The sequence below is a fragment of the Glandiceps talaboti genome, chromosome 5 (genome assembly GCF_964340395.1).
Source record: "Glandiceps talaboti chromosome 5, keGlaTala1.1, whole genome shotgun sequence".
Classification (NCBI taxonomy): domain Eukaryota; kingdom Metazoa; phylum Hemichordata; class Enteropneusta; family Spengelidae; genus Glandiceps; species Glandiceps talaboti.
In genome coordinates, this window is record NC_135553.1 from 23634356 (window position 1) to 23653757 (window position 19402).

The following is a 19402-nucleotide window of genomic DNA, read 5'->3' on the forward strand; positions in this document are numbered from 1 at the left end:
GTTGTAAAAGGGTTTAAAATCGCTTAGTACAACTATTCACAAAATTAACTAACCATGATACCGAAAATTTACAACAAACCCCTATAATCTCCGCGTCTCCTTGAAACAAGTCTGTAAGGAACACCGTGACGGGGCGCCCTCACACATCACACAGCGGAATGACGAGACATACTATTGTTACAGTCATTCAGTCTACCTTGAAATAATAAACTCTATCCCACAACTTCTGATTTCATTTGCCGCTGTAAGTACGAATAAAGTCATTACATACGTATACGACTACGTTCCCTCACCATGACGTATTAGAAGACGTGCTATAAAGCATTAATCACGTATTTTTTTATTTTTTGAAAATAAAAGTTGTTGAAACTGAAAGAATACCACGTGACATTAGCAACACTTTTTGTTGAAGCTTTGTCATGCAAGCTGTCCAATTTGATATCTCAACATAAAGTACACCCAACAAAGTTAGTCTACGTGGTAAAAATCTGTTTTATACAAAGGACAAAAAGTGGTTTGTTGAAGTGTTTAATATTTAACATTACTTGAAGTATTTACTCACTTCTGCATGATACTATTGTTACAGTCAATTGACATTCTACACATGGGTAAAAGTCATAGCAGCCTCAAGAGCTGATCCGTTCATCGCCGACACGCCCCCTGAATAATTCCCAGTATCTACCTTGACTTCGGATGCACCTTACTCGCACAAAACGGGAATGTTATTGGACTTAATTGCCAGCAAGTGGTATTTGTCATTGAAAAATTCTTCTATCATGGATAAAAGCTTTGTTTATAAGACTATGGGCTAATAATTGACTCGATTGAATACTAACGGTAAAGCATTATCAATATACGTCACAAATCATGTGGTGAACTAACCGAGGGACAACACATATACACTATATAGGCAGGACCTAATACGTATATGTTGACGGGATGGAAATTTCTAGTAAACTTGTGTTTTATACATTTTTCTACATTTTGTACCGAAGTGTCGTTCGTGTTTCGTCACAAGGTAAGTGAATTCTAGTTTATTTGTCGTTTTAAAAAAATTCCATAAATGGATATTAAGCTCTGAATGTGTGAACATTATTATGTCAACAAGTCATGAAATTGGGCCATATACATGTATATTATATTGTGAATCAATAGTTGTATGTCATGTATCAATTACATTGACGACGTATTTAAATATCACCAAATATTGTAGTACGTGATCATGGGGAGGAATCAATATACTTTATATGGACGAATAATCAAGGCTGACATTTCATAAAATTAATAGCCGAAGAAATTGTACTTTTTTATTTTATATTGTGTTTATCAAGATAATCGTGCTGTCTAAAATGATTTGAAAAATATTCTGGGTTAATTGTATGGATTTTAAATTTTATTCCCTGCCTATCAATAAATATCACTGCTACGTAACTTTACACCTGTGTGGTATACGTATTTATGTATACTTGCTAGGCTAACAATGAACTAGTGTAGTTCGGTTGTCGCTGTAGCGGTGGGTGGGATCCTCGATCGGGAATGACTTGAATACTTCTTCTACCATTCTCATTAATCTTCCCCCCACAGATTTGACATGAAAGTGAAATGCACAAATTAATATATCTCCATCATAAACTTACATTTGATAGATTTATGCATTGTGTTCATTTAATGTAATTGATTCGGATAATTTAATCATTCTGCTGAGAGTGATGGTAGCATGGCTCCTTTGGAATATCAATATTCACTGACGATTACGGTTGTCTTTCCAATTCAACCCCGGCAAAAACATGTCATTGCACATAACTAACTCGTCATTATATAAACACAATTAAACCTTCCTCCTGAGTTGAGTTCCTCCCAAAATAATGTATGCATAAAATGTACATGATTCATTTTTTGGATTACACAACATTACGACATTAATATTGTATGGATAAGGGTTGCTTATAGCTGACAGGTGTTTTTTTTTCCTAGACGATTATATCGTCGATGAGAATGGTAATGTACTGACATAGAAATAATTGATGTCAATATCCTGCATATTTCAAAGGAAATATTCAGACACTTACTAAAAGGATGTCTATGTCTTTGTTGTCTTGACGTGGTTCATTTCCGTGTAGTGTACAATTTACTTTAATTCAGGAGAAAATGCTCGCAGCGATCGTAAAATTTGGTTAGAGATGTAAACAAAACTGAAGTTAAAATGTACGGTCAGTGTGTTTTTAAAGGCCAGAGTTTCAATCCCAGGTTCTCGCATTAGTTTTATCTAAACAGTGGAGCCATTAGGATTACTAACGATCACTGTTTTGTTCTGAACCAACTTTTTCATTACCCTGCCAGACAACTTTTTTTTCACATCTAAATTTTGATGTTAGCTTGGTTAGAGACCATCATTATATGATTTGGTCAGATTCTGTGATTCAGATCGACTTATTTTACTATATCAAGATCTCAAAACCTAGATTGATTTTATAAATTGGTGGGTTTTTTTATTTTTCTTCATCCATTCTCTTCCTTTCAAGTGTCCTTTTCATCACTTATACTATAACTACTTGAACTCTTTCCGTTTGAAGTAATATAACAAGAATTGAACGATAAAATGACAAGAGAATCTAATTGAGGCATTCAAATTCGCCATGTCGTCTGTAGGTGTATCAGTAATGACAAAATCATCAAAAATGGATCCAACACACGTTTGGCAGGGCTACCAACTAAAAAATTATCATTTTGTTTCGGAGGATTAGATATCCTTGGGCAATTCTTCGCCACTCTGTCCCGCTTGTGTTTTTAACGGAATAGGTTCGACCGCGGTCAATTGTTCATGAGTTTGTTCATTGTCCTCCAAACTTATAATAAATCTTCGTAATCTCATTTCTTCGTCTTGGCTTTGTCGTTTCATCTCTTCTACATCACTCATCAGGTTCTGTGTCCACCGTGTCTGAAGGTTTTCTGATCGTGTATCTATTTCATCAACCATTGCCTGTAGCTTACCCATTTCTCTCGCCATCCTATCCACTCTTCGGGAAAGTTCGGGTATGGACGCTGTGGGTTTCGGATCCGACAACACTACATTACCTGGCATACAAATACCATCACAATCATCATTAACATAGTCAGCCTGAGTATTTCTTGCGATGTCATCCATCTTTTAGTACGTCATCTCTATAAAGTGTGTGTAAATATGTGTTTTAAAGTACAAATAGCTAGAGTGTCCATGCCTCATGAAAATAGAAGAACCAGGAGTTAAACAAAACATTCTTTGACGAGCGCTATAATAGTTCCATCCGCGTTACCATACAAACGGATTCTTTGAGATTCGGAGAGATTGGTAACTACATAATATGCTCCATTGTGGAACAAAAAATGTTCCGCGAACATTACACGATGTTGTAAACCGCGTTCATAAAAACGATACGTATTAATATTTAGCTTGGGAAGATGGTGCTCAGCCGCGGGGAGGGGGGGGTGTCACATAATTTATACAATACGGTAAAGCACTAAAAAAATCAAAAATCAAAAATAGGGGACGTGTTTTAACATAAAAGTTAAAAGATTGTAGTGTGTGATTTTTTTTTAGTATACAAAGGTTTGTAACATTATGTATGTTCATCATGGAAATACTATGTTTCATACATAGTTATGTATATTTAATACTTGTTTATTTATCTTTGATTTGAAAAACAACAATTTCTCACAGACAGTGCATGACTACCTCGACCCAATACCACATAATTATGTGACACGACTCTCAACAGGAGACAAATTCTACATTCCAAAAGTTAATCTCACTTTGAGCCAACACAGTTTTAAGTACACAGCCACAAAACACTGGAATTCGTTACCTGACCAACTGAAAAAGATAGGAACAAGATCTACCTTTAAATCCGAATTAAAACAGTATTTACTAGCCTAAGTCAATTTACTCTGAAAATATCGTTATAACCTTCGTTTGCCCCTTGTATATATTTTCGACATGTGTATTTCTTTTTGGTATTAAGACATTGCTCTTCATGCATATGTTTTCTTTGAGTGTGTGTGTGTGTGTGTGTGTGTGTGTTTCCCTGCTTGTTTGTTTGTCTGCTTGCTTGCTTGTGTGTGTGTGTGTGTTTTGCTTTCGTTTTGGTCTGTTATTTCAAGTTTTTTTTTGTTTTTTTTGGTTATTTTTTATATCATATTACTGTATATGTTTTCCTTGGGCCTCGAACTCGACTAGTTTGAACAAACTACTTTTGTGGTCCAGCCAGAAGTTCAAGTTATTCTGTTATATATACTTTTCCTAATTGGCGATGTGATTACTTGATTATTTCAGTTTCCTCACTTGATATGTAAAAAATTTTCAACCTCTGGCAAATAAATAATATATAAATACACAAGTTCTCTTCTTCCACTTTTGATGGGGAAACAGACATGGATTACTTATATAAATTAAATGAAGTTAACCTTTCAACACCTCCATTTTGCTCAACACCTCCAGCTAATTTACATTATTACGTCAGATTAAAGACAACTGATTTCTTCAAAACATTTCGCAATCAAAATTAGGAGAAGAGAATATGTGTATGAAACATGTGCATGCTCACATATATACATCTATGTATGCAAACACAAAGACACAAATACACACACACACATACATACATACATACATACATACATACATACATACATACATACATACATACATACATACATACATACACACACATACATACATACATACATACATACATACATACATACATACGTACATACATACGTACATACACACACACATACATACACACACATACATACATACATACATACATACATACATACATACATGCACATACACATACACACACATACACAAACACTCACACACACACACATACATGCATACATACATACATACATACATACATACATACATACATACATACATACATACATACACGCGCGCGCGCACACACACGCGCGCGCGCGCACGCACACACACACACACACACACACACACACACACACACGCACACTTACTCGCTCACTCGCTCGCTCGCTCGCTCACTCACTCACTCACTCACTCACTCACTCACTCGCTCATTCATTCATTCACTCACTCACTCACTCACTCACTCACTCACTCACTCACTCACTCACTCACTCACTCACTCACTCACTCACTCATTCACTCACTCACTCACTCACTCACTCGTACACATCCACACGTGGCAATCAATTTAGCTAATAATTGATATTAAAGCTTTACGTTAACATGACAACTGTACGTCCCGGAGTGAAATACTTGCTTTAGTTTCCCTGGGTGTCATCTATTGGACAAAGAAATGTTTTTATTCTTATTTCAACTTGAACAGTACAATCAAACATTCCAAGGATATTTATTTGCGTATCATGTTGTGCAGTCACCAGCTACAATCTTATCAATTTTTTCATGGGGAGGGTCGACTCTAAAACTAACGTCATACTGATGAGTCATCGCCTTCGCAACAACACTGGGAGGGGCGACTCAAAAATTACTTTCCCAAAGTAGATATTGATTAAGGGTAAATTTAATATTTAGAATGAATAAAGATCGTTATATGTAGTGGTGGGCTCAAAAACTGTTCTTACAATGATAGCAATGGTATAGTACACGATGCAGTTTGCAAAATATAAAGTCATCTACAACTGCCAACTGATACATGAGAAATTAGCGAGTCTTGCTGATGCCAAGTCGGTGGCAATGAGATTTCTTTTCTCTTAAATTTTATGGCGTGGGGGGGGGGGGGGGGGTAGGTTGAAGAAAAAGTAACACCCCATTCGACGTCGCAGTGGTTATTGCGGTTGGCACGTGCCCTTGAAATGGATAAGGTTGTTGTACACCGCGCCGGTACCAGTGAATTTCAAACTCTCAACACGTCACTGGCACGTTCATTATAATACAGTGTGGTTAAGTGTCGACAGTTTACTCTGTATTGTAACATTTGACAAAGAGAACAGTGACATACTTTTCATCTTTTATTCATAAGATTAAATTACATGTATACTTAATATGACAATGTCTATTCACACGAATCGAAATCCTTTTTGAGTGGACTGCACAGGACGGCCCTTTGCGTGCGATCACGACAATAGACAATTCACATTTTCGTAGAGCGAGAGCGCTGGGAACTGTTTACTTTGACCGTGGAAATGAACACATGAAAGGGATGTTTAATTACATAGTTAATACCAAAGATAAAGGAATGTCGTGTTTTAATAAGTATATTGTGTGTCTATTTCTTCATAAAGCCTAGTGACAATAAATTTGTTCTATGTACTGTGGGGAGAGAAACCTTGACATTACACTGTATGCATGTCTAATTAAAACTTGATTTAAAATGATTTGTAACCAGTGCATTTCTGTCAATTTCATAATTGCTCAATTTAGAATTCACTGTCACAATGTGAATCACATCGCTTACGTACATAAATTGGAAATCGCCATTAACTCCATTTTATTGCTTATTGCATCTGACACTTTTAACAGCCGGAAGTTACCAAGGAAATAAACACCATAGATACATGGGCATGCCCCGTCACTGTTGATATTGATTGGCATTCTTGCACATCGTAGCACTCACACACCGTACTCACATACAACAACGCACACACATATAATACAAACAGACACGTACGTGCGTACGTACGTACATACATACGTACGTGCGTGCGTGCGTGCGTGCGTGCGTGCGTGCATGCATACATACGTACATACATACATACATACATACATACATACATACATACATACATACATACATACATACATACATCATGCACGCACGCAAAAGGACAGACAGACAGACAGACAGACAGACAGACAGACAGACAGACAGACAGACACACATACATACATCATGCACGCACGCAAAAGGACGGACAGACAGACAGACAGACAGACAGACAGACAGACAGACAGACAGACAGACAGACAGACAGACAGACAGACAGACAGACAGACAGACAGACAGACAGACAGACAGACAGACTGGTCGGTTGGTTGGTAGATAGACGACGATAAGCGAGCGGGGAGCGCTAACAAGCTTAAGCCTAAATATTAAATACGCAATCGTGTTATTAATAATTGCAACTCCATACGACAGGTAAATTTGATAATACAATGACCATATATAATTATGTTATATAAATCACGTATTTTCGAATTTGCTTTAAAAAATGAGATGACATATTTTGATATATGATATATTGACATCGTTATAATCATGCAAAGACAACGTCACTTTATTTCATCACACGGTGTGAGTCACCCCACGGATCATAACATATAAAAATTGTTGAAATATTTTCATGCATTTTAGATGTCAGTTTTCCACACGTATATGTGTGTGAGTGTCTGTCTTTCGACGATTATCTGTCTGTCTGTCTGTCTGTCTGTCTGTCTGTCTGTAGCTGTCCAGTCTGCCTGCCTGCCTGCCTGTCAGTTTTTATAACAGTTGTTACGTTGTTGTTGTTGTTGTTGTTGTTGTTGTTGTTCTTCTTCTTCTTCTTCTTGTTGTTCTTGTTGTTCTTGTTCTTGTTGTCGTCGTCGTTGTTATTGTTGCTGCTGCTGCTGCAGTTTCTTGTTTGTCTGTGTTAAAACCATGGAGGTATTCCCCAGATTGAGATCCCGTTTCACTCCTAGTTTCTGCATTTATTCATGTTTTTTTAAAATCTCCATTAGTAGACCAACTAATATCAGAGTCATAGATTTCTAGCTACGTTGTTCTGATCAGTTTATTTCTGCTTACCAACAGATACATTAATTGTGTACGTAATGTACGTTCTTCCATTAGCCCAGGATCTTAAAAACACTATATTTCATAAATATTCATGTGACATTTCTATTCACAATTTCTATTCCTATTGACAACCAAGTCAAAATGTATCAATTGGTTACTAAACACCACAAGTACATGCTGTCAATGATTTCACTGGTACGGTGACGATATAATCAGTTGTTTGTTGACATGTTAATTAAAGTAAAGTTTTCTCATTCAACCGAGCAAGAACACACTGTCATTGGCAACTGTAAGATACGTCATGTCGTTCCGTCCTCACCAGCCTCCACTTTCCCGCGTTTACCGATGTGTGAGGGCGCCCCGTCACGGCGTACGATACAGAATACTGGAACGACGAATGATCTACATTTTCCTTAATCCAAGTCACGAGATAAATACATCGGCATTTCAGAAAAATTCAAATGGACTCTCACTTTCGAAATTATTTTTATACAGGACTAAATTATTAACTTGATAATTACTATTTGTTTTATACAACGAATTTCACAATACCGTGCAGCTTTTCTGAATGACACAGCTACACAGTATAGAAACCAATAAGAAACTGGACACAATGCAAAATTGAATGAGTACAGTTTCTTGCTACATTTTGTCTAAGTGAAATGAACTACACGCGTCACCATACAAACATCAAATGAACACAGCAAAGGACATTTTACACGACCTTCATTGATTGTTTGATACTAAGAAAAACGTTGGCGCCCGAATGTCTGATGGAGTTGCAATACATTTAAATTGTTTATTTCATTTAGACTAAATGTAGCAAAAAAATACGACCTTGCTATTGAAGTGTGGCACATGCAATTTCTTGTTCGTTTCTGTGTGGTTGCATCAAACAGAAAAGCTGCACGGTATTGTAAAATTCACTGTATTTCTCTGTATGTCATTTCAGTTTGTAATGTTAACCCCGGAAACACATCAACACCTGTATCGCCGTGTCACAATGGTGGTACGTGCCTTGAAACTCAGGAAGAAACAGGATTGTCATATCTTTGTTTGTGTGATGTCGGTTGGCATGGTAACGATTGCAATGACTTGATCAGTAAGTATTAAAAATGAGTGATATGGTTAACATACATGCACTTTCGTAGTCGAAGCTTCCCAGATGTGAATGAATGAATGAATGAATGAGTGAGTGAGTGAGTGAGTGAGTGAATGATCAGTGAGTGAGTGAATGATCAGTGAGTGAGTGAGTGAGTGAGTGAGTGAGTGAGTGAGTGAGTGAGTGAGTGAGTGAGTGAGTGAGTGAGTGAGTGAGTGATGAGTGAGTGAGTGAGTGAGTGAGTGAGTGAGTGAGTGAGTGAGTGAGTGAGTGAGTGAGTGAGTGAGTGAGTGAGTGAGTCAGAGAATGAATGAATGAATGTGTGAATGAATGAATGAATGAATGAATTTCACCAATAACTTAGACAATATCTGTATATAGTTTGACAGATTTGGACAATTCACAACATTACCTATAAATATGCGAATTAACAGGTGAAGGTCAAGAACGCCGTCAGTGCATTGGAGCCAGTAAGATACTGATACCCCTCCCGACGTTTCCTATTTTGAAAGATTAAAACTGATAAAGAGAGAACGAATACAGATTTCCAAAGATTGAAAGTGATATTTAAATCTTTGTTTAACCATTTTACACATTTATTAATCTTTTGCAATTTATTGAGTTACAAACAAGGACTTGGCATATGTTGTTTCACATTGATAATTCAAGTAGGAAGCCATGATAAAATTGTTTTATGAATTAAAAATCCAAAATAAATACTAAATCCTCATCCATATGGCCACTTTAAAGAAAACGACCATTGTTATCTTCTTCTGTGCCGCAGGACAAACTGAAACATGTGGTGGTGTATATTCATCTAAAAGTGGACAGCTTTCGTCACCAATGTATCCAAATAACTACACACTGCGAGCAGAATGTGTCTATTTCATCAAGATTCCAAATGCCAAGGCGATCAAGTTAGTTTTCCTCGATTTTTCAATGGAAAATGGTAGAGACACATTTGAATATGGTACGGGTCCAACTGTGGATTATAGAATCAAACTAGGGACGTACACCGGTTCAGTAATACCACAACCAATTGTATTACAAAATAACAGTGTTTGGATTTTATTTTCATCGGATCGTTCCATTTCTGACAAGGGGTGGAAACTCGATTACACGGCAGGTAAGACAGTTTACGTAGTAATTAGCATATTAAGTGTTAATTTGCATATTATGAGGTCAGCTCCTTTAGTTACTAGTATCAACTTTTATTTGAATAAAAGGCTCAGTAGAAAAATGTTTTGAGTTTGTCATATTTGTACACAGGGTAACTATTAAACAAAGCATTTCAAACATACTGATTAATCTAATTTGTTATCCAAAATATACCATGTATCATAACTTTGGATCGCAAAGAAAACGAACTGGACATTCTTAAGTACAATATATGACTGTTTTATGGTTTCTGGTGACGTACATAGAAGAAATCTCGCAGTATCATATATCATGTAGTCTTGCAATTGTTACATATTATTCCAAATTGATACATCCATCATAATCACCATCATCATAATCACCACCACCACCACCTTACCCCCCACCACCACCATCATCACCACAACCACCACCACCACAACCCACCACCACCTCCACCACCACCACCACCACCTTACTCCATCATCACCACCACCACTATCACCAAACCCCCCATCCACCGTCACCCCCAATACCACCACCAACACCACCACCACCATCATATTGTCAATGACCATATGCACGAGTGCAATCACATACACGTACGTACGTACGCACACACACACACACACACACACACACACACACACACACACACACACACACACACACACACACACGCACACAATTGCAAATATTGACATGGACGGCAGATTATTACGCCACCAAAATATTTTCAAGACGTTTTTATTTTTAGTTGTTTCCTGGTACAAGTTAACATTTAGATTGCACCCGTGTCCTTAGTTACAACGTAGTTCCATGCCACTCTTATCAGAGAATAAGAATAATCCATAAAAATATCAGGTTTACTGAATATGAACATTTACTTTCAATACACGCATAATGATGATGATGATGATGATGATGGTGATGATGATGATGATGATGATGATGATGATGATGATGATGATGATGATGATGATGATGATGATGATGATGATGATGATGATAAACATGTCTGAAGCACCTAACCACTGATGAGGGCGCTCATCACGAACAGTACAAAGTTAGAATCATATTTGTGAGCATTCTCGAAACGAACCCGTTATATTTCTGGTCAGCACCTACGGAGTGGAAAAACCTACATCCTTTGTGGATATCCCCACAGGAACAGCTCTCCGAAACCTGGAAGTAGTTGATGAGTACAATTTCTCGGCGACTCTGCACATATTTTCTCGTAATTTTATTGACTGCCTGTAGTCTGGGTTTACTGAGGTAGTCGCATCTTGCATTGTCGGACGAGTCCGGTGCTAACAACCAAAATATTCGTCCACCCGGTTTCACAAGTCGCACGATTTTGTCCATAAAATCTGGCAGAAGTCTAGCATAAGTTTCGAAAACATCGAAATATTTTGGGGTAGTTCTATCTAATGGAGCGATATCATGCAAACCTGTATTAAGTATGAGAAAGTCAACTTTCCCACGCGGTATAAGTTTACTGTGCAGTTGTTCGTCCGATAGTTTGGTTACACACTGAATGCCACATCCAAGTGGACGGGCCATTAAAAAGTCAAAAATTAAAGTGGCACCGTTATTCCACGGTATCGTCCACTGGTCAACTCTCTCTGTAACTTTAGCCCCTGCCAAAACCATATCCCCCAACCCTGGTATTCGATCAACATACATGTTCAGTTGTATCAAATCATTAACAACTTCATGGAGCACTGAATCGCCGATCATCAAAATGTTTCTATTTCTCGTACATGTTTTCAACTCTTGGGGTGAAAACAATTTGTAGTGGCAGTCATAGGGTGCCCATACTCGCCGTGAACTGGCAATAACATCAAGATTCCCCTCACAAATAGCGCCATCACAGCCCGTTTTAGGAACAGTCACCCACCTCCCTGGTTCATCACCTGCAGTACAGACGGGAGTGGTAGTCGGAGTTCTTCGGCAGTGTCCCTTGTCTATCATTTTGATCTGTATTGGTGTGTTTTCTACGGCCTTATCGACGCATTTCAAACAGGCGGGATTTGTAAAGGTTTCTGTATTGTATATACTTCCCAAGGATGAAAAGCCATGAGAAATGACAATCTCAAGCCAATAGTCACCGGGATCGAGATGTGGAGTTTTTACCTCAAACAATCCATTTTCGACATAATCAATTTTCAAACTATTAAAAAGAAAGTTATATCTTAAAGAACCAGGGTATTCCTTTAAGTCTGGGCCAAGGATACGACTATGGACATTGATCCATGGTTGACAAGAGGGTCTGGTCCCGTTAATATATTCAGCTATCAATCGGTAATGGTTAACAACACAAGCAATTCCGTCTAGTCGATTCTCTCTACCAGTATCAAACCGAAAAGTGTCCGGATAAAGATTCGAATTGCACAGTAATTTAACGTCTTCAACGGCATACTCTAAACCACTCTGTACAATGAAAAGAAAGAGGAATAAATGAATTATAATGTAACATTGGTACATATAATATAAACAACCATCTATCTAAAAAAGATCTATCTATCTATCTATCCATCAGTCCGTCCGTCCGTCCGTCCGTCCGTCCATCCATCGATCGATCGATCTATCTATCTATCTATCTATCTATCTATCTATCTATCTATCTATCTATCTATCTATCTATCTATCTATCTATCTATCTATCTATCTATCTATCTCTGCCTGTCGGTATATGTCTCTCTCCCTCCCTCCCTCCCTCCCTCCCTCCCTCCCCTCTCTCTCTCTCTCTCTCTCTCTCTCTCTCTCTCTCTCTCTCTCTCTCTCTCTCTCTCTCTCTCTCTCTCTCTCTCTCTCTCTCTCTCTCTCTCTCTCTCTCTCTCTCTCTCTCTCTCTCTCTCTCCTAACTTTAAAGCTTTCACAGATTTCTCATTATGTATTAACGTTAAATTCAAGCTGTCATATTTAAAAGTATTAGTATTTACGATATTGTCACGGTATCAACTAGAAAATGCGATGTAGTGTTATTATTATAGCCTATTATTATCTGTTCACAGATCTAATCTAAGGTGAATTTTCATACCGTTGGCAATGATGTATCCGCTATCAGACATGGTCTGAAAAATCGCTGGTAAATATTGCATAGAAGGTAGACAACTACACAGCTTAATATTACCGCGAGAGCGTGGCAAAAATTGAACTTCCTGCGAAAAACCAACATCGTGACATCGTCTTGATTCTTTCCGTCCTCATCTCACGATTCAGATATTTCAACACAGATTTGAATATAAGTATGCAATGAAAAAGTCTGAAAGAGAAAACAGACTGTTTCAATAAATTTCATCTTTACATATAAATTGATAAATGAATAAATTGTCTCATATTGGTATCATGACATGCATTATAGTGAAGGGGTGGTCGTTCACAGTTAGGTGGGGCCGGGGGCTGAGATCCATAGTTCAGAACTAGTTAATCAGGGGCAAATTGGGATTCTTCTTTAAGTATCCGACTCTGAGTCAGTACAATGAATTTATTATCACACATCATCTTGACTGCAGGGGCATATATTTCAAATTTGCAAGTGTTAAGAGTTGTTGACAATATCATAAAATTCTAAATAAACACACAAATTAAACGTATACATGCATTGAATAGTTGACGAAAATACGTGTAAGGCCTCATAAAAAAAATGTGTGGTTCCGATTACGCTCAATTTTCGAATAAGTGGAGTAGGTAGAATTTTTATTTTATTATATATATTTTTTTATGTGAGAGTGGTTTTCCAATGTTTTCCCAATGGTCTCTGTGTTGTTTATTTCTTCCTATCAGATGTACAGCCATTATATATACAGATTGGAAGAACAATTTTAGAATGTCTTTTTAAGTTGATGTCAGTTTCCGCATCCACAATTTCTCGTGAGACTTCACATTTTTTACGATTTTTTTCTTGAATACGCAAAAAAAAAAGTTTAGGGTCGGCAGTGAAAAGTTAGGTGGGTCTGGTAACCAGACCCAAACAATTATTTTTTTTTTGGCCTAATGTCTGTTGGTTGATTTCACTCGCCATTGGTATACGTCTATGACAAAGTCATCAAATGCTAAACTAATTCATATACTATGTTAGTTTTCACTCGAGATGGTGACAATTATTTGTTTTTAATTTCTTTTCTAAAAAGATATGTTTACACAAAACAATTTTATTGGTGTTCTTCGACACTCCTTTCTTACGAAATAACAGAGACTACAGTGAAATTAATTAGCCAAGCTTTTGTCTATTTTCTATTATTTGTCTGTTCGAAATTTGTTATTTGCTACCATGGCAACGTGGTAGGTCTTCTGTACATCAATAGCCTGCTACCATGGCAACGTGGTAGGTGTTCTGTACACTGTCTAATTATCTTCGAAACTGAAAAATGTCATTCAGTTTCCTATTGTGTAAAGGATTAAATTTGACGAAGCAACAGAATTTCAAGATAATTATTGGGTACGATTTATTTAAATACTAGTAATCATATAGGTAATTTTTGAAAAATAATTATAGTTTATAATTTAAAAAAAAAAATAATGACATTGTAAAATTTATGAACACATTGATAATGTTCAATGTATTAAACAATAATAATGATAATAATATAATGTATGATTTATTAAACATTTCCTTTTCGATGCAGGATGAGTAAATAACACATTACCAATATTTTCTAATATACGTAGGTGATGAAGGAAGATACATAACCTGTCATATTATCTTGTGATAATCTGTTTCAATAATGACAGATAAGGCGAAAACAAATAAGTTTGTGTTTCCGATAGCATGGCCATGGCCTCATAAAATAGGGTAGGTAGGCCGGGATTTTATTTTGTTTTTTTCTTTTTAATTTGGAAAATATTAAAACAAACAAAATGTCGGTCAGAATACTCCTTAATATATAGTTTGATAAAAATATGTACAGACATCGCTGGGAAAAGAAAACAGACGTGCTTGAAGGTCAAGAAGACATTTTTTTTAAAAAATGTTTCAAAATATGTTTAGGGCCGGAGGCTTAAATTTGGGTCGGTCGGGTTATCGCAAACACACCATTTTTTTATTCGCTCTAATAAGATGTTCCCAGCAACTGTTTAGTAACAACAAGGTTTCAGAATTCGTTCAAATACCATTTTATTCTCCTAATTAGGCACCGTCACATATTATGTCCACCAATTAGGAATATACATATCCATAGGCTTAAACGTGAATTTCAAAAAATTCAAAAATTCAAAGCTGAATATATCTCTTTTCCTTCTGATACTACTTCGAATTCTTCCAAGATGCAAAATTTGGCGAAGTACAAAACAAACCTACACAATGTCTTAGACCGACGTTTTCGAGTAGTAACACAATATTTCGTGGTTTAGAATAGTGCATATAAATGACGAATGTTATAGCCCTGGAGAATGACAGTATTAGTTTCACGAAGGTGCTAAGTACACATGTACACTGTGTTAAATTTTAACTTTATAATGATCAAGGAGATATTCTGAGCACATGACAACCCCAAGTCTTAAATGTGTTATTCTATATATCTCAGTAAATAAATGTTGACAGTTTCGCTGTAATTTCTGTGCTTCCAAGACTCTCAACCATAGTGTGGTCGGTTCAGCATTTCATTGTGAAATAATTTAAACATACATAAATATCATAATCATACCTTCAATTCATTCGTGTTTAGCTCATCAGCCGCACGACTATCTCGGGAGTTATCCATGGACGTATATTTAGTTCAGCTGCTATGTGGTGTTCACTGACACTCGTTGACTTCAACACTAAATACAAAGTCTGTTCAAGGCACGGTGCTCGACTCCCAGTCCCTGCATTCCTACTGCCAACACAATCAACTCAGTCGGTCGATGTTTCTCCCCACAATGTCATGAAGAAATATACATGGGCAAAGGTCTTCACATTTGTCAATCATTAATCCACAATACAATAGTCGCAGAGGGCGCTATATAATTTCATGACTCTGGAACCGGAATGTTTTTAGTGGCTGCGTTTTCAGTGATACTATATATCTGGTGTGCAAATATGATAAACGGATGCATGTATTGCTAGATAAGTGAATGAATAATGGACGTACATGTATGGAAAGAGAGATGTAACTATAAAAAGTACTTACTCGCATGAAGTAAACCCATTTTTTCAATATTTTTTAGACTTTGATAATTGTGTGTCAAATCACCCATCGTCACCTGTATGCAGAAATGATGGAAATTGTACAGATGGCTTTCAAGAGTTTTATTGCCAGTGTGTTCCAGGATATACAGGCAGTCAATGTGAAACGGGTATGTATTATGATGTGAGTGAGAGACAGAGAGTGACTTTTAGTTAAATACATAGCAAAGATATACATTACAGGTCATTACAGACATTTGATTGGCAGAATAACGATCAAACAAAGGAGTTCTAAAATCTAAGAATAATGTGTACAATAACTATAGTATATGATTCAAAAATCCTTTAATTTCTATACGATATTAGGAAAGAAAAAACAGAGGCTGAAAACGCCTAAGGGTAGGAGGAAGGAGGACTAGGAGAGAGAACACTGTGTGTGTGTGTGTGTGTGTGTGTGTGTGTGTGTGTGTGTGTGTGTGTGTATGTGTGTGTGTATATGTATGTGTGTGTGTGTGTGTGTGTGTGTGTGTGTGTGTGTGAGGGGGGAGGGAGATGCATACATTAGTTGATCGCCAGTACTTTCGCAAACATCACTTTTTGTTTCAAATTTCCAGAATTGTCTCCGGAAGTCGGCACCGCATTAGAAGATATTGCCTTGGAAACCACAAGTGTAGAACCGGTGTTTTCAGCACTGGAAGAAGAAATTGACGTCTTAAAACGAGTCATTGTTGGTTTATCACTCCTTTCAGCCTTGGTAATTGGGTTCCTCATCACCGCACTTGTGTTAAAAAGATCACACAACAACAACAAAGCACGATTTCTCCCAGAATCCACGAAGTCAAAACAAAGAGGATCGATATCGCGTTTTCGAAGAGGGAGTTCAAAAGTAAGAAGGAATGGACCATATGCTGTTGCTAGGAGATCGACGGATCCAAGACACGACAACAGAGTTATTGTAGAAATTACACCCAGCCAAAGAAGTAATGACAGGCCAAGCGAAGAAATGGGAGAGGACAATAAAACATGTGGTAAAATCAACATTTTAACGCTAGTCTGTACAATTGCTGAATATATTGCTGAATCTATTTTTGTAGATTTTTTTTTTGACAGGCCTAGTGCACTAAAGCAACATCTTAAGCTATTATGCAAATGTAGACAGGTCCTGGCTTCAACTGTCTTGGGTTGACGTCGCGCGGAAAGTGATGCAATGTATGTATGTATGTATGTATGTATGTATGTATGTATGTATGTATGTATGTATGTATGTATGTATGTATGTATGTATGTATGTATGTATGTATGTATGTATGTATGTATGTATGTATGTATGTATGTATGTATGTATGTATGCATGCATGCATGCATGCATGCATGCATGCATGCATGCATGCATGTATGTATGTATGTATGTATGTATGTATGTATGTATGTATGTATGTATGTATGTATGTATGTATGCAAAGGTGTATTAAACTGAATATGATTGGTTTTGAAGTTGGAAATGGGTATTTATATATTTTGGAACTGTAAAAACAATTCAACCTTTGTGTTTTTCTTTCTACTTGAAATGATAACGCCATAAAGGCAACATGTAGGCCTACAGAGTTCTTGAATATCCGAATGTTTGTAACTCAATAATAATTGCAAAAAATTGGAATATGAGGAAACAGTGTTCTCGTTTGTAATCCGTGCACTGTAGTAGGATTGCGGTGTATATGGATTTTATTTGCTACATATTTATTTGGTATTATCAGATTTCCCCCCCCCCCCAACTCCCAGATGACTGCATTCGTTATTTATGAATATTCATGACAGTGTCATAGCTAGGATGGGTTTCACATTCGTTTCACTGTCAAAATCAGGAAAGCACACAAATATACTAAATGGTTCTTTTGGAAGAGTATCTATACCCATAGAGTTGAGCAATAGTCTATACTAACACGTGATACATAGATTGTACATGTGCGCAACCAATCACCACTTCTATTACTTATTCCCTACGCATATAAAGTTTGCACTCGGCTGACTCCATCCGCCGTTTCAAAACAAAATAGTCCATTCCATCTCGATGTTGCTCACCAACTTAGTTTGCACCGTACAGTTCTCTTCGGAAAAAGCAACGACATAATTTGTAATAATTACTTACGATATCAGTAACCGTACACAAATTTTCTGAAATTATACATGTAAATCTAATAACCCCTTCCCTTTTCCTTCGTTTCAGTTGTGGCTGACGAAATATGACACTATCTCGCTCGATGTTGATGCGTTCTAGTCTCTATACACATGATACAGCATACGTAGATTGCAAGGGGAACATAGACAGATATCAGCAGAACGATTTGGCAGGCCAGGATGACTCTTTACAATAGGACTGAACTACAGTGCAGTATACATGTATGAAGGCCTCACAGTAGTGTGGAACTATGCATATACCATGTCATTCATTGATATCATGCTATCAAAACCAAAGTTGTGCAATATTGTACAGAACGCCCACAGAGAAGAATATTTACGATATGTACGGCAATTCGTTTTTATAGCTGGCATGGCCAGGGCAACCAAACTCTACAAACAAACAACCAACCAACCAACCAACCACACAATCAGACAATCACGGTTGGCATAGCAATTGTAGGCGCCGAACAACGATTTGTAAACTCAAACGGCGCGGTGGTATATAAAGTAAGGTTGTCATAGATCTCCGATTTGCTTTGCACGGTGTGTGACAGCGCCACCAACGACTGTATTTCATGCTTACAGACGACATGTCAAAGAGACAAGTTGACCAACGCACACAGGTATATCCATCTAGTATATCATTATATTAGAGAAATACAGAACAGTGATCACAGAATTGCTTGTTTTTGTATACAATTTATGCGAGTACAGGGCTTGTGACCACACTAATTGAATATCATTGGCTCGAATAAAATACACTCGTCTCCGGCGGTATGCTATATCATCCATGATATCAATATTCCGATTGTTCAAGCCATCGAAACATAGTATTCGCCGTTGCAGGCGGTTTTTGTTACGGGTGTTGGGAGCAATTACAAGAACGCCCCCAACGACAAATATTCTAGTCTATGGAAGCTCAATGTATTATGAAACACTGCTTGCCGTATCTCGATAAATTTCACATTTTAACAGCAATATTTGATCACAATTATTTGATTGAAATATTTTCTGAATTGTATATTATCTAATGTAATTTGTAAATGTATATTTCCAAATTGTAAAGATATTTCAATACTCCTTAGTTAATAAACCATGTCTTCAGAAATGTCATGACAT

The 19402-nt window shown here is 37.0% G+C and overlaps 1 protein-coding gene across 1 annotated transcript; it reads left to right on the forward strand.

The window, feature by feature from the left end:
* The first annotated feature begins 704 nt into the window (after positions 1-704).
* LOC144435831 (tolloid-like protein 2) lies at positions 705-19375 on the forward strand. The gene is made up of 6 exons (XM_078124466.1): positions 705-1018; positions 8710-8859; positions 9644-9985; positions 16147-16275; positions 16720-17133; positions 18330-19375. Exons 1-6 carry the CDS (start codon positions 940-942, stop codon positions 18347-18349), a joined length of 1134 nt encoding a protein of 377 aa, XP_077980592.1. The 5' UTR covers positions 705-939; the 3' UTR covers positions 18350-19375.
* Positions 19376-19402: the final 27 nt, after the last annotated feature.

Excerpts from the sequence above, each read along its gene's own strand:
- LOC144435831 (XM_078124466.1), top strand. The coding sequence starts at position 940 with ATGGAAATTTCTAGTAAACTTGTGTTTTATACATTTTTCTACATTTTG. Across the intron at positions 8,860-9,643 it reads CGATTGCAATGACTTGATCA|GACAAACTGAAACATGTGGT; the intron begins GTAAGTATTAAA and ends TCTGTGCCGCAG. Across the intron at positions 9,986-16,146 it reads GAAACTCGATTACACGGCAG|ACTTTGATAATTGTGTGTCA; the intron begins GTAAGACAGTTT and ends AATATTTTTTAG.